The 14691-nt window shown below is 41.7% G+C and overlaps 2 protein-coding genes across 5 annotated transcripts; both read right to left on the bottom strand.

Moving 5' to 3' along the window:
- Nucleotides 1-65: 65 nt before the first annotated feature.
- Nucleotides 66-3809, bottom strand: LOC115143444 (tumor suppressor candidate 2-like). 3 transcript variants are annotated; one of them, XM_029683888.1, is made up of 7 exons: nt 3598-3809; nt 2950-3190; nt 2733-2853; nt 2553-2612; nt 1901-1932; nt 1496-1587; nt 66-914 (listed from the first exon to the last, which is right to left on the bottom strand). In XM_029683888.1, the coding sequence occupies exons 2-7, from the start codon at nt 3099-3101 to the stop codon at nt 772-774; spliced, it is 600 nt and encodes a 199-aa protein (XP_029539748.1). In that variant the 5' UTR covers nt 3102-3190; nt 3598-3809; the 3' UTR covers nt 66-771. The 3 variants fall into 3 exon arrangements, with proteins under 3 accessions (XP_029539748.1, XP_029539749.1, XP_029539750.1); XM_029683889.1 differs by having other exon boundaries at nt 66-911; XM_029683890.2 differs by lacking the exons at nt 66-914; nt 1496-1587; nt 1901-1932 and having other exon boundaries at nt 2120-2612; nt 3598-3803.
- Nucleotides 3810-5734: 1925 nt separating this feature from the next.
- On the bottom strand, nt 5735-14691 carry LOC115143442 (ras association domain-containing protein 1-like). Of its 2 annotated transcripts, XM_029683885.1 has the most exons (7): nt 14372-14691; nt 13361-13739; nt 11902-12014; nt 7813-7920; nt 7302-7593; nt 7049-7164; nt 5735-6945 (listed from the first exon to the last, which is right to left on the bottom strand). In XM_029683885.1, exons 2-7 carry the CDS (start codon nt 13680-13682, stop codon nt 6766-6768), a joined length of 1131 nt encoding a protein of 376 aa, XP_029539745.1. In that variant the 5' UTR covers nt 13683-13739; nt 14372-14691; the 3' UTR covers nt 5735-6765. The 2 variants fall into 2 exon arrangements, with proteins under 2 accessions (XP_029539745.1, XP_029539746.1); XM_029683886.2 differs by lacking the exons at nt 11902-12014; nt 13361-13739; nt 14372-14691 and adding an exon at nt 10574-11193.

The following is a 14691-nucleotide window of genomic DNA, read 5'->3' as shown; positions in this document are numbered from 1 at the left end:
TATGCCTCACTTTTTATGCGTGGGAATACTTCGTAACAGATGTCCTAAATAAAAACCACTTTGAGCCGATTTCACAGTATTTAATATCCAACAACAAAAATCACCTGCGGCCCGCCTATTGAGGAAGCCTGGCGTAGACACTCCCAACATACTGAGAATGCCATGCCTATAGTTTGAGTTCTCAGTTTGATACATTTGAGTCATTTATAACAGACTCTCTTATCCAGAGTGACTTACAGTAGTGAGTGCATCCATTTTTTGTACTGGTCCCCCATGGGAATGGAAGCCACAACCCTGGCGTTGCAAAAGCCACACTCTACCAATTGAGCCACACAGGACCATTTGAGTTCATATACAGTTTTTGGCCAAACAGTTAAATGACAAGCATACAATTGCAACCAATGTTTTAAACATGTTCATTACATATTCATAAACTATCTATACACTTACAATTGACAGTTTAAACCCCTAAATAAATAATTTTAAGTAGGCTACACCATAATATAAAGTCTTACAGAATAACCTATAGCTAATGTAAGCAAGCATGGTATATCTCTAGGACTAGTAGCATTTAAACTCTGTCTGGACACAGACATCTGGCATGCAGATGTTCCGCTTGAGGCAGATGAGATGGCCATTGGCAGTGGCTCAAATGAACCAACCAAGTACCACATGCTGTCATGTTGCCAAGATCATGGAAAGATTTAGAGCAGGCTGGGGTTGAAAGCTTTTAAATGAATAGTTAGAAGCAAAGTCCAACAAAACATATGCCTAAAGGGTGCATGTAACGTGGAGGATCTGAGAGCACATGATAGACAAAAAACCCTGGAAGTGAGGTGAGGCCTCATCCTGTGGGGGGTCACTCAGTTGATGCGGTTCCGCTGTTTGTTCTCCAAGCTCTGCTGACTCACCTGCTAGTATATGCGTGTGAATGAGACAAAGAGAGAGTGAGGGACGAGAAGGGATGGGCAGTTTCCCTCCATCCTGCGTGCTTCCCTTTGACCCTTGACTATGGACATTACATCATCAGCCTTCAGGCACCTCCAGGAAGTGATAACAATGTGGGGAACTGGAAACACACTCTGTCACCTTCATCATAAACAAGCACTTTAAAAATCAGAGGGACCATAGGACCGTATAATAGCCTGTAACTCACACAGGTTACATTTTGAACTTTGTAGATCATGTGGGAAATGGCTTTATAAAATTCATTTTTATCTTTGAGAAGTATGAAAATATATTTTTACACCAACAACCCATGAATTCACATACTTTACATAAACTGCCTATGGCATTTGAACTCCATGGGACTTTCTGATTAAATAAAATGTCATGATGCAACTGAAATGTACATATTTACATCCTCACACACCTTTTTCCATCACGCCATGTAAATTGCTTACAGTATGCTATTTGGATGTATTACTCTTCTTGCTAAATCCATCAGTATGGCTAAAACACACTTTAGGAATTTATGATCATAAACAAGCCTCACCCATTCGAGAGTAACCAATCTCAGAGGAAGTTGCTCTGCAGAACATCAAAGGACGGAATGAAGGAGGAATTACATCAGTCTGACCCCTGGCCCTGAAACACACCCAACCACATTCCATACAATTACAGGGGCCAGAGATCGCCATTATGCCCATAGCCAGCCGTATGCTACAAGAGAGCAAACAACACTGAAACAGACAATATGTCATGATCATGAACCATTAGATACTGTACAAATTATCATTAGAATATTTTCCCCCAAACCTTCAATATGTATATAAAGTACTTCACTTTATCATAAACAACTAGACACATGTCATGTCATAATCATCTTAAATTATTCAAAGTCAATTGGCATAAATGATGACTGACCCAAAAACGTTACAGAATCAAACCTGAGACCCACCTGTAAAAGAGCACTGCCCCCTGGTGCCTAAACTGAAATACAGCAGAGAGAAAAAAAATATTCACCAACAGCTTCCCAGGATTATGATAACGAGAAAGAGGACTAGTAAATTGAGCCAATCAGTCTTTAAATCGCTGAACACAAAACCATCGATATTGTGACCACATTGTGTGTAGACTGTGAACCATGTGGACTTCATAAAAACAGGGGATGCCTCAGTATTTTAGCCTGGTAAACCATTTATTCAAGTATTTCCAACTCAGACAGATTATTTTTATTTACATTAAAAGTTCACTAGTGCAGGTCTTGGCTCCAATCAGAGGCAGACATAGATATGATAAAATTGAAAATGGTCAACATGTACTGTGGGAATTCATAAACCTTCCCTTATCTTGAGCTACCTTTCTCTCCCACACACACACACTTCTTTACATGTCACAAAAGGCAGTACTTTTACTCTATCCTTTATCTTTCACCAAAACATCTATCCGCCTCCCCTTTCTCTCCGCAACATAGCTTCAGTGGTCTGTCCACAGCTGTAGTCAGACATCTCATCCATCTTACACCAGCGTTCAAGATGGAGCAGTTGTAGTGTGGGGCAGCCTTTGACTGACATCTTTTCCACATTAGACCAGCCCAATGTGATTCACACCTCACAGAGGATGACAGGAAAATCTACATGGATCCGGGGATGGTTCAGCATCACAATTCCCTACAAACAGATAACAATACCCACAAGAGTAAATTATAAACAAGAACAAGAACCATGGGTAACTGGAAACCTTTCCAAAACAGAGTCTGGGACTCTCAAGTGATCATCCAATCAGCGTACCTGAGGTATGAGGTTCTTCTGAATCCTCTTCAGCTTGGACCTCTTCCGGCCATTTTTTGTCACCAAAGTCTCTTCATAGAACTCATGAGCCAGGTCCCCATCCTCATCATAGTAAAGAGAGCTAACACACATACACACAAAATCAGGTATTGGAAAGTATTTCGCTAAGGATCACATATCATATAGGCTACATATTGCATTTAGCAAACATTATTACCTCCTCCTTGTGAAAATAAATGGGGTTGCTTTTCTGGTCCCTTTGAGGCGGGTCAAAGACTGGTCTTCTTGCCCCTCACTGCCTGAATCACCTCCAGCTCCTGAACCAGCAAATGGCCAAGCACCTTTCACCTTGGACCCACTGCCTCCCATCTTCAGTGATGGGACATTATCCCCTGTGAAACCCCCTAGGCAACGAGTATATGAGCTGTACAGACAGTCAGTTGTCTCCTGGTTTGGATCTGAAAACAAGAACAGTTATGCCATAGGCACTGCTGATAAAACACACAAGCTGTTGCGTTAGCTAGCCTGATGTTACCACATAGGCCAAACAATAGTTAGCTAGCAAGTTAAATAGCTAGGTTAGCTTGCTAACTAGTTGGCATTCAAACGGTCAATTTAACATTAGCTAGTTATAGTAGTTAGCGAACGAAGTTGGCCAAGATGACTAGCTAACGTAACACTGTTCAAATTACAGCTGATAGCAAACTAAGTTATCTTAATATAGTAAATGAATTAAGCTTTTAAAATGCATCAACCAAAGCTACATAACTATCTCAACGGCTGTTTGCTACGCTAGCCTAGTAACTTAACAATTAGCAAGGTAAGCTGACGTTAGCTAGCGGTGTATTATGGTGACAGCACTTACAGTAACATGTTCATTATTTTAGCTGTGACTTCTATTCGTCCTTGGAGTAAGGTAGTGTTGATCAAATACACTGTTGTTGTTAAATAGCTAAAATGGCTGGCTAGCTAGTACAGATCTCAAAAAAACAATCACGCCCTACGTCACGAATGGTCTAAACGATCGAAAGAACCGCACGGTTGGTCAGCTGAGCTTGCGCATGAGTGACATAAACAATGTACCTCTAGCCAGTACGGAGAGGATGTAGGTAGATGTTTGCACAATATCCTTTACTAACTCTGTACACCATCACAAGGAAATAATAGTAACATTCTCTTCGTCAAAGTTTGCAGCCCAAACACTTAAGACACACCCTATCTCCTCAGCTTTCAAATTAAGTGGACACTTTTGATGACGTGTGACAAGAAGACACTTTGCAGGGCAAGGGAGGCAGTAATTGGCAAGACATCAATAGGTTTATAATTGAACACATTTATGAAGATTTTACACTATTGTGGAGAGATGTACTGTTTGGATTCTTTACATACAATAGAAATAAGCGCAATCATTTTTACGTAATTAATTTCATTATTCTTTTGGCCAAATTTCATATACACAAATGTAAATTTACAAACAGAAAACCACATTTTCGTACCCTACAAAAAGAAATTGAACTGTATTTTAAGACGGTTAAATGCTCTACTAACAAAAAAGCTGTTAGAATTGTAAGTATATGCATGTCCCTTAAGGTCCTTGTGTAATTGTAATGTGATATTGTACCCCCTAGCTCGATTGTCTATTGTTTGTAATCTATGTATGCTTGTGTTCCCTCGTGTGCTTTATGTATTGATTTGATATTAATAAAATAAAATTTAAAAAAGGGAGGCAGGAATTGTGTTGCATCTTTTTTGGCATTGCATTCATGTAAGAAAACTGTGGCAAGACATCAGTAGATTTATAATTGAACACGTTTATGAAGATCTTACAATATTGTGGAGAGATGTACTGCTTGAATTCTTTACCTACGATAGAAATAAGCTGAAACATTTTTATGTAATTCATTTCATTATTCTTTTGGCCAAATTTCATATTGACAAATGTAAATTTACAACAAAAAAAACATATTCTAACCTTACATAAATAAATTGAACTGTATTTCAAGACAATTAAATACTCTACTAACAAAAAGCTGTTAGAATAATGAGTGTTTGTATGTCCCTTAAGGTCCTTGTATAATGTGATATTGTACCCCCTAGCCCTATTGTCCATTGTATATTATTTATATATACTTGTGTTCCCACATGTACTTCCTGTATTCATTTGTTGTTAATAAAATAAATAAATTAAAAAGGAGGCAGGCATTATTTTTTAATGGAAATTCGTCACTCGTTCATCCCGCGATGATTGTGTTTTCAGCCACAGGTACTTGTGGGTGCTTTATATGCGCAACAGTCAATTATGATTGCATGTCTACTTATATTAAATATATCATTATTAATATACGCCTACTGTATGATAGCTAGCTAACGGTAGCCTGCCTAGCTGGAACTTCTGAGGAAGGGAAATGTTTTTTTCTACAATTTTCAAAAGATAACCAAACAAAAACATATTTGCTTTTAACGAGGCGTGTTTGTGCCATCATGTGCATTAGTAGCACAATTTCAAACTTATTTGCATTCGTTTTTAATTCCACTTGTATGTTGCCTTCTCCATTGATGTTGTTTTTAAGTTTTCGCTGACTTTTTTTAGCGGATGTACAATCGTCGCGAATTGAATTATGGGGAGTTTCAGACCCCGGAATTAACATAATTATACACTCGCAAAATCCAATGAAAACGAGGCCTGAGGGCCTTACGTTGCAAACTTCCCTTGCTTGGCTAATCATTTGGACCACCCGCCAAGATGGCGACGGAGTATCCCCCCAAGGGCATAAGGCGAGGGTAAGTGGAAGAGTGTGTCTTTTAAGTATTTGGACCGCAAACCAAGTACTCGCAACTAGCCATAACTGCCAAGTGAGGATAGCATTATTTAGTAAACGAATATCATCCCAATGGAATACCCCCATCATCAAGAGACACCACACCTTAGTGAAGGATATCTTATGTAATGTGAACAGTGCTAATTTATTATTGTTTTGTAAAAAATATATTGACACTGGACATGTAAAAACATTTTTTTTTAATAATTGACAGTCAAGGTATTATTTCAAGCAATATAGACATGTACTGATCATATGAATCCAATTCTCAACTCTATTATTCTGTTGTTTTAGGTTTAAAATCTCATAAAGAACATGAAAAGATATACAAACAAACAAACATTCCATAAAAATCATCAGCTTCCAGTTCAAAGTGTTTCAAGGATGAGATTCCCCTATCAATTAAATCAACCTGGGGATTCCCTATCAATTAAATCAACCTGGGGATTGTCCTCTCAATTGACATTCACAGTGCACCCAACACATGGGGCACTCCCACTCAGTTTCATAAAGGGACAGCAAAAAGAGTAACATCCATCACAGTACAGATGTGCAAGAGGTATGTGGCAGAGATTGGGGTCAAATGGAAACCTGGGGTACCTACCTGGCCCATAATGTCCATCGCTTGTTATTCTGACTAGCATTTGGGTCTGGAGATACTGAGGCAGACAGCACCTGAATATGTTTAACATTTGTCTTAGCTAGTAGGTTGGCTACCCTCTTATTGCTTGGCATTAAGGGAGTTAAACAGCTTTTTGATATGGCTTACCCCACTCAGGTGTCTCAAAATGATCTTTGATCGTTACCCCAAAGCTATAAATGATATAATCTATGGACCCTACTGCCAGCAAGAATAATGTGATAAACGCTACGAACCAGGTAGCTGACCCAGGATAGTGAAATGGCGCCCCCATAATGAGAGGCAGTACTGGACAAAGCCAGTCTCTCATCAGCCACAGTTTCATATACTGTTTCTCAACTCTCATTATCAACAGACTCTCTCTAGCTGTACGGCACTTCTGATAGCTCTCACATTCACACGCGCTTGCCCTCTTGCTCTCATGCGCCCTCTCGCTCTCATTCGTTCTTTCACTCTCCTCCTTTGAGGGAGGTGTCCACTTGTGTTCTCTGGGATCTTTGGATGCAGTGATGACTGGTCATCTTGTGATGGTTGTCAGTCAGAGGTGCAGGTTGTCCCATAGGCGACATGTTTCTCAGCCAGGGGTGGAACCACTAGCGGAGGAACCACCAGGGATGGAAGCAGCAGCTTGGGTCTCCTGCATTCTGGTGCGGGCCAGAGCGTAGCGCTGCAAAATCTGCTTGACATGCTCCTCCTCCTCACGCTGTAACATGCGGACAAAGTTCTTGAGCTCTGGCATAGAGAAGGCATCCCACTGGACAGAGAGAGGAGGGAGACAGAGCATTAGTGTATGCTGCACAATGTGAAATGGCCATGTTGGTTTGACAATGAATGCCCAATGCATGCTCAATACTCACGTTGACCTCTCCAGTCTCATTCTCTTTCAATACCAAACTGAGGGCTTTCTCATTGGGTCCAGCACACAGACGCAGTTCGAGTGGACGCTCGTCATCAGACAGCTTACGTAGGAACACTGAGAGAAATACAGGAGGACAATAGAATTAATCAACTGTATTGCACCTCGTTGTATTTATCTACTGTATGTGATGTCAATGCAGAACAAAGAACAGACATGTGCTGCCACAAAACCGGTCACAGAGGTAGGCTTACCTTGGTCATGACGCTCGGTGCGCTCAAACAGGGCAAACTTTCCAGGGTTGTCCACCACAGTGAACTTCTTTAGCAAGGCTTCGATGACCTCACGAGCGCATGTCCGGGAGCTGATGTGTAGGTGTTTAGATATATCCTTGGGCAGGTAGAAAGAGGTGCAACGTTTTACTCCCCCATTCTTCTTGACCGCACCATCCTGTGTTGCAGTACCTTTTCTCGGTGGGGGAACTGACACAGGTCGTACCAGCTTGAACTGGACCTTTATGAAGCCAGTGAAGGAACCATCTTTGTTCTGTTGAAGAGAATGAAGAAATGTTGTCATAAAATTTAACATTAACACACATTATCAACATGTTATTGCATAGTAGACATTACATTGTTGGTGTAATTCTGCAGTATTGTAACTGAGCAATTACTGAATTACTAGATTTATTACAATGTTATTACAATGGTATACTAGATTTATTACAATGTTACTACAAAGGTATAAGGGCAACTTGTTAGTACTCACCAGGTTCATAAAGAGGTTGCTGTTGATTTGAGCATTGTACTCCTTCACCTTCTGCTGGATCTCTGTGCCTGACAGCTCCTGCTGCTTCCCACATTTGACCTGCTCATCCTGACCAGAGAGATAGAAAAGGGAGTCAATATTTCAATAAGCCATTTATTGGTTACACTTTCATTGTCGAAGAGGCCGTAAAAGCCCTCTTTCCATTTGGCTTACTCTCTCATCTTCCTAAAGACAAAAAAAGGGTTATCTTGGGAGTCTTTTGTGTTCTACCACTTTAAGCCAAGTTTAAATGTGTTGCATGTAAAATCATGCCTGTAAGAAATGTGTTATGTGGGCCTAATGGGGGCAAACTAACACCCCACAACATTTCATATTGAAAAAAAATCAAATTGATTAGAGGGACAGTTAAGGAGGCATGACATATCGACCAATTGAACTAAACATTTAGTTAAGAAAATCATCCCAATGAAAATTCCCAGAGGTGGACAAGCTGGGTTTTTTCCCGCAGTAGCTGAGAAGAAGGAAGCACTAGACTGGTGTAGGTCAAAATGGTATGAGAAACAGCATTACTGCTTTTTCAGGACTTGTTGCTGCTGTATAATGAAGAGTTGGTAAATGTGCTAAATAGTAACCTATGCTTCACAGTGCTAACTTCCTGTAAGCTCCACTCCTTCCTTCACAAATGACCACCGGTTGCATCAGATTCCAAACTTCCTGTCAAGTGTCAACGTAGCCATAGCTTACAATAGGGAAGTAGTGGAGTACAATGATGTCAGCGCTGACCAATCCTAGTTCCTGAACTCCTATCTCTGAAGAGGGAGGCGCCATGGGGGAACGTGCAGCTGTTTGTAATGTCTGCAACGGCTTTGAGCTGCATTCTTTAATGCTGTGTTCATGTAAAAAAATATCCCCCGCCCGCTTGAGATGTCTGGTATGGACACACGGTATCCACCACATGTATGCACTTCCGGTGTCTAATGGTCCGTTCTTGCTTCCTGTGTGAGGATGTTATTCAGGACATATGATGCACAAAATGTAGGCGCATCAATTAGGGCAGTATTTCCCAACCCTAGTCCTCAGGTACCCCCAACAGTACACATTTTTACTGTAACACTGGACAAGCACACCTGATTCAACTTGTCAACTAATCATCAAACCCTCAATGAGCTGAGTGAGGTGTGTTTGTCAAGGGCTACAACAAAACTCTGTATTGTTGGAGGCACTTGGGGACCAGGATTGGGAAACACTGAATTAGGGGACCAACAGTAGCTGTTTTTCGTGGAGGGATGATCCATAGATCAATAGCCATTAATCTCCATGGCTCGTGCTACCATCAGTACCCTGGGGCAAAATCACAAGAAAAATAACTAAATCAGGAGGAAAATCACAGGGACAAATAAATAACTCTTTAGGAATGGTGCCATTCAAAACTATATTGCTCTTGTGTTGTTTATCCCACTAATCATGTTCCTAATGCGGAGAGTTAGCTGATGTTTACACATTGGAGAAATGAATGGCCACAGCTGCCCAGAATTCATGGAGCACAAAACTACATAAAGCAATGTCAAGCTGTGAAAAAAAGATCAATAAACCAGATCAATAACCTACATCCTAATGCAGATTGAAAGGCTGCTGAGTTAATGTCCTGCAGTTAATTATTAAATAGGCAATCACAAAATGAGAGCCAGCTCATTCTACTAAGGAGTCACTAATGTTCACGGTGACGTTATCACTTTGTACTGTACTCTGTATAATAACATTCAAGATGATGTGGAAATATTAGTTAATCAGACATGATCTTATTTTGCCATTACTCATTGAAACCCTGCGGAAATATGTGTGCAGGCTTATATGCAGACTTGTGTGTGCAAGCTTTGTAAGTGTAATGTTTGTTCAGATGTGAGAGTAGAACACTGAACAGTAGGCTACATGAGTGTGTTTGTGTTCCGAAACTTAACTAGAGGTACAGTATCATGGGTGCGTCACTAAACATGAATTTGTGAGTGGTTCTCAGCATCAGGGTGTAAGAGTCATCATTGTAATATAGATGTTAAGCAAGCCAAACTGCTTTCTTAACCCGGAAGCCAGCAGCACCAATGTGTCGGAGGAAACACTGTACAGCTGGCAACCGAGGTCAGCGTGCATGTGCCCGGCCCGCCACAACGAGTCGCTAGAGCGCAATGGGACAAGGACATCCCGGCCGGGCAAACCCTCCCCTAACCCGGACGGCGCTGGGCCAATTGTCCGCCAGCTCATGGGTCTCCTGGTAGCGGCCGGCTGTGACAGAGCCTGGGATTGAACACGGGTCTGTAGTGAAATGTTTTATATGAGAGGTACAGCAGATCCCAATGATTTTTTTTTTAAAGGAGCCATGGTATAGTTACTCGGGGTACTACAGCAATCACGCTATTAGTGAATAATCATAAACTACAATGCAACTATAAAGAAAGTTACAGAGTGGGCTCCTGAGTGGGGCAGCGGTCTAAGGCACTGCATCTCAGTGCTAGAGGCGTCACTACAGACCCTGGTTCAATTCCAGGCTGTCTCACAACCGGCCGTGATTGGGAGTCCCATAGGGCGGCACACAATTGGCCCAGTGTCGTTTGGGTTTGGCCGGGGTAGCCCGTCATTGTAAATAAGAACTTTCCTAGTTAAATAAAGGTAAAATAAAAAATACAATTAAACAGAACTATTCTAAATGGAAACAGCTTGGTAGGCAATTGACATAGTCCTGTCTGCTTGATAAAGTTATCATTCTTACCTTCTCTTTCTTGGATTTGCAAATGAATGATGTGCGAGCAGTAAAGTACTGCTCGAACTCAGAATCCGAGTCCCCACTGCAGTATCCGCTACTGGTGGAGCTGCCCCACGTCTTCCCGAAGGATGGGCTCTTATCCGAAACACTGACCGCGTCTTTCATGATCAAAATGTTGCAATGTAACGTTAGACTCTGGAACGATATTGCGATCAGACTTCGCTACAATTTCTCAAATTGTATCTAATTCGGCTTTGATTGGAGGACTAATAGGCCTAGTTTCCCGTTTAATAAAACAATGTATATCTTAAAATGTATCCCGCTGTAATAAACATGTAGTAACTACAGCAACTTGAGATTCACAGATAGTGTGTAGCGTATTCAGACTGCTAGTATAGTTAGTATCTCCCTGTAAACTTCAACAACGTTCTAAAGCACGTTTTTGTCGGTTTCCTGTTCAATCTGGCCACGTTTCGGTTTCTCAAAACGAGCAGAGAACAGGATGCGGGACCAGCCCCCGCCTTTCCATCTCTCTCCCCGGACGGCGGAGGCCCCACCCAGGCAGTTGAGATTAGAAAATACACAAAACCAGCGCAAACGGCCATGATTGGGCGCTGAGGGAAAATTAGAACTCCCATGACATCATACCCCCCCTTTTCCTGTCTGCCAATAATAAATGCGACGTGAGACAATGAAAATCATGTGAGGATTCAGATGAAAGCAGAGCATAGGGGATTCTCATAACATGACAAATGCATGACATATGTAGGCCTATGGTTCTACAGAGAACAGCACCACTTTAGAGAAAAATAAATATATCAGATAAGACTAGCTCCCGAGTGGCGCAGCAATCTAAGGCACTGCAGACCCTGGTTCGATTCCAGGCTGTATCACAACCGGCCGTGATTGGGAGTCCTATAGGGCGGTGCAAAATTGGCCCGGGGTAGGCCGTCATTGTAAATAATAATTTGTTCTTAACCTTAACTGACTTGCCTTGTTAAATAAAGGTTCATTAATAAATACAAATAAAATACATATAAATGATTGATGCCCATAGATAGGGTACTGTAGCCAAAGGGAATTGTGAGAGAGAGGACCTGAACTGAAAGGACCTGACACAGGGGGATCATGGAATAGAAAGAAACATGAATAGAAAGAAAAGAAGACTAGGGTGATTGATTACAGAGAGTGTGCAGACACCATGTCACCACAAAGAGTATGGCCTGAATAGTGGATAGGTGGTGGTCATGACACACGACATGGCCGGTGAATGAGAGGTTGAGTAGAGAAAACAAATGAAATGACACGCATACATCAGATCATGAGGTTCTTACCACATTTGTATCAGTCTCTACAGCACATGTTTGTTCAACTGTGGAGCCACGATCCAAACTGCAATCTAATTGGATGAGAGGTCGACATCGATAGTGACATGTGAATCCGCAATCTGTGAGAAAAGATAGTGATGAATTAAAAACAGGATTTGATCAGATCATGGGTTGTAATCAAAGTCACATCTCCACAGATGTAAGGAAATGTCCGCTATGAAAAGAAGTGTTGAGCACTGGCACAAACTTCCATTTACTCAATTTAGGATGTCAATTCCCTCCAGTTTTGGGACATTTTGAGATTCTAATTTATCTGCTGTCCTCCACTGGCCACATGGAGTCATTACACGTTTGACAACTAGTCACAGACTAAAAAATATTACTTCAAATTGGTCACTAACTAATCAAACAGGACATGATCAGACAAGTATTGCTAGACAGTAGAGGGATTATTTGACATATAAAGAGGTGTTGTCATGAGAGTTTACCAGTATATTCCCCATACACTTCAGACACAGGCTACACTTCTCAATTCTCTCTCCACACATGTAATGGCCACACATAACAATTTAAAGGGCCGGTTTCAGCCAGAGGAAAGGAAGATCATAGTGTAAACTTTGAAGATTATGCATGTACCTACACAGACATTTTTTTTTTTAAACACTAGATCCATCTTAATGCCCTAAAGAATAGACTGCCGCCAACAGCTGACTGAATTTGGGAGTTTTCCAAGTACTCCAGAGCTAAAACAGGGTCTGGGATTTCCAGGCGAGCGGTTTGGTTCTCAGCTGGTTCGTCGCTGCTGGGAACAGTAATGTCCCTCTTTGCAGAAACTCCTCATTAAAGCCTATTCAGGCCTAATGAATACTGAGTCCTGTGAATAGAGCCCATCTTACAAAAAGCCCATTTAGTCCATCTGAGAAACAATGACTTAAAGCTTTATGGCCTGGCATATACATAAACAAACACATACAGTATATCCTATGCACACACAAACAGGCTATATAATACTGTAGGACCCTGGTTTGCACGGGCGGAAATCAACTCTGCCTCTTGACCATGCTTTCTATGTCTGCTAGAGGGTCGAGGGTTCGCGCCACACTCCTTGCCCGTTTCATTATATTGGTGTCAGAAGTGGGATAACCTTGAAACACATTCTCATAGGCTAGCCATAGTTAAACCCTATAACACTCACGCACATAGGCCTACATAACACAGGAGGCTGTTGAGGGGAGGACCGCTCATAATAATGTCTGGAATGGAGTGAATTAAATGGTATCAACCACCATTTCATTCACTCCATGGAAACCATGTGTTTGATACCATTCCGTTCCAGCCATTACTATGAGCCCGTCCTCCCCAATTAAGGTGCCACCGGTTGCCTGTGACATACATGTATGCAGACATACAATCCTAATAATTATCATGGAAGTCAATCCTATGCAGCAGCAGAAGACAGACTCACTGGCACAGCGCAGGCTCTGTTTGTACAGTCCCCAGATGAAGTCTCCACACAGGTCACACCAGGTGGGCTGGGCATGGCTGCAGGGCTGGAAGTCATGTCCCTCTCCCCTCTCATCTGTGAGCCGTGGGTCCAGGCTATCCCCCAGCAGTCGGATGATGCCCACCCGGCTGAGCAGCTCTGGGACCTTCCCTGGGCTGATCCGCAGGGCATTGGCCCGCTCCAGGCGAGGTGGTGAGCGAGGCACCTCGCAGCAGGTCAGCTCAATCCGGTCATTGTCATGCAGCCTCAACTCACGGAGCTCAATGAACTCACCCCAAGACATTCTGTTAGTCACAGCTTCAGTTCCTTCTTCACTCAGAGGCAATCATCACACCTGTGACTAAAAACAATAATACACAATCCAGCGTCACCAATCATGAAGCACCAACTCATGGACAGGACATTGGCCTACAGTAGTACATTGTTGCTAGCCTTCAAATGTGGGGAGAACTTCCCATACAGCTATGCTTCCCTTACTATAGAAACCACAGCTTGAACTAAATAAAATAGCCTATTCTATAGCCTACTGAGTATGAATGAAGTCATTGTTTCTCGGCATAAAATGATCTGTGTTAGTACTTTAATATAATTTGCCATTTGCTGCATCAATAAACTGGTCTAATAATAATAAAAAATAGCGTTTTAAGGCTATTTTATAATTGTCCTGTTCTTTATTGTTTTAATAACGGAGCACGTTGCCGTCTATTATTAAATACCAAGATAACTAGTTATATTAATTTGCATACCATCAAATGTCAGATTATATAATCGAATAAATCGCCAATATTCTGCTTCAAACATGTCGTGAATAATAATTGTAAATCAGGCCTACATGCAGCCGTTTAGCATCACAGATGAAGATGTATGAGGGAGGAGGGGGTAGCCTAGAAACACAAGAAGCAAGGGACCGAGCCTATTTCACATCATTCATAAAACTTGCTATAGACTTGTTTTGAAAGTTTAACAATTTACCAAATCCGGGATCCACCCCGCAGCGGCCGATGCCTCGTCCCCGATGTTCTTCTATCGTACCAAGTTTCCATATAAGTTATTACGAATAACGGAGCAGAGGTGGGCAGTTTCGCGTCTGGTCTGGAAACAATGTATTATCCGCTACTTAACGGAAATACCCCAATTCGAAAAAAAATCGAGATTATCAGCAGCGCGTTTACTTTATAACGACCTCATCACCCTATTCGGACACCCCAACATGTGACGCAATAACAAGACAAGAAAATGAGAGAAAGACGAGAAAGTGAAGAGCAGACTACTGTTCTTGACATCCGGAATGT

Source organism: Oncorhynchus nerka, linkage group LG15, assembly GCF_034236695.1.
Source record: "Oncorhynchus nerka isolate Pitt River linkage group LG15, Oner_Uvic_2.0, whole genome shotgun sequence".
NCBI classification, from domain to species: Eukaryota; Metazoa; Chordata; class Actinopteri; order Salmoniformes; family Salmonidae; genus Oncorhynchus; species Oncorhynchus nerka.
Note: the sequence above shows the minus strand (reverse complement) of the source record. Positions and strands in the feature narration are given on the sequence as shown.

Bases quoted from the DNA above. Each gene is read 5' to 3' on its own strand.
- LOC115143444 (XM_029683888.1), bottom strand. From the start codon at position 3,101: ATGGGAGGCAGTGGGTCCAAGGTGAAAGGTGCTTGGCCATTTGCTGGT. The intron at 2,854-2,949 runs GTAATAATGTTT...TATGTGTGTTAG, and splicing joins TTTATTTTCACAAGGAGGAG to CTCTCTTTACTATGATGAGG. The intron at 2,613-2,732 runs GTACGCTGATTG...ATCTGTTTGTAG, and splicing joins AGAAGAACCTCATACCTCAG to GGAATTGTGATGCTGAACCA.
- LOC115143442 (XM_029683885.1), bottom strand. From the start codon at position 13,682: ATGTCTTGGGGTGAGTTCATTGAGCTCCGTGAGTTGAGGCTGCATGAC. The intron at 7,594-7,812 runs GTGAGTACTAAC...TCTCTTCAACAG, and splicing joins GCAACCTCTTTATGAACCTG to AACAAAGATGGTTCCTTCAC. The intron at 7,165-7,301 runs GTAAGCCTACCT...TATTTCTCTCAG, and splicing joins CACCGAGCGTCATGACCAAG to TGTTCCTACGTAAGCTGTCT.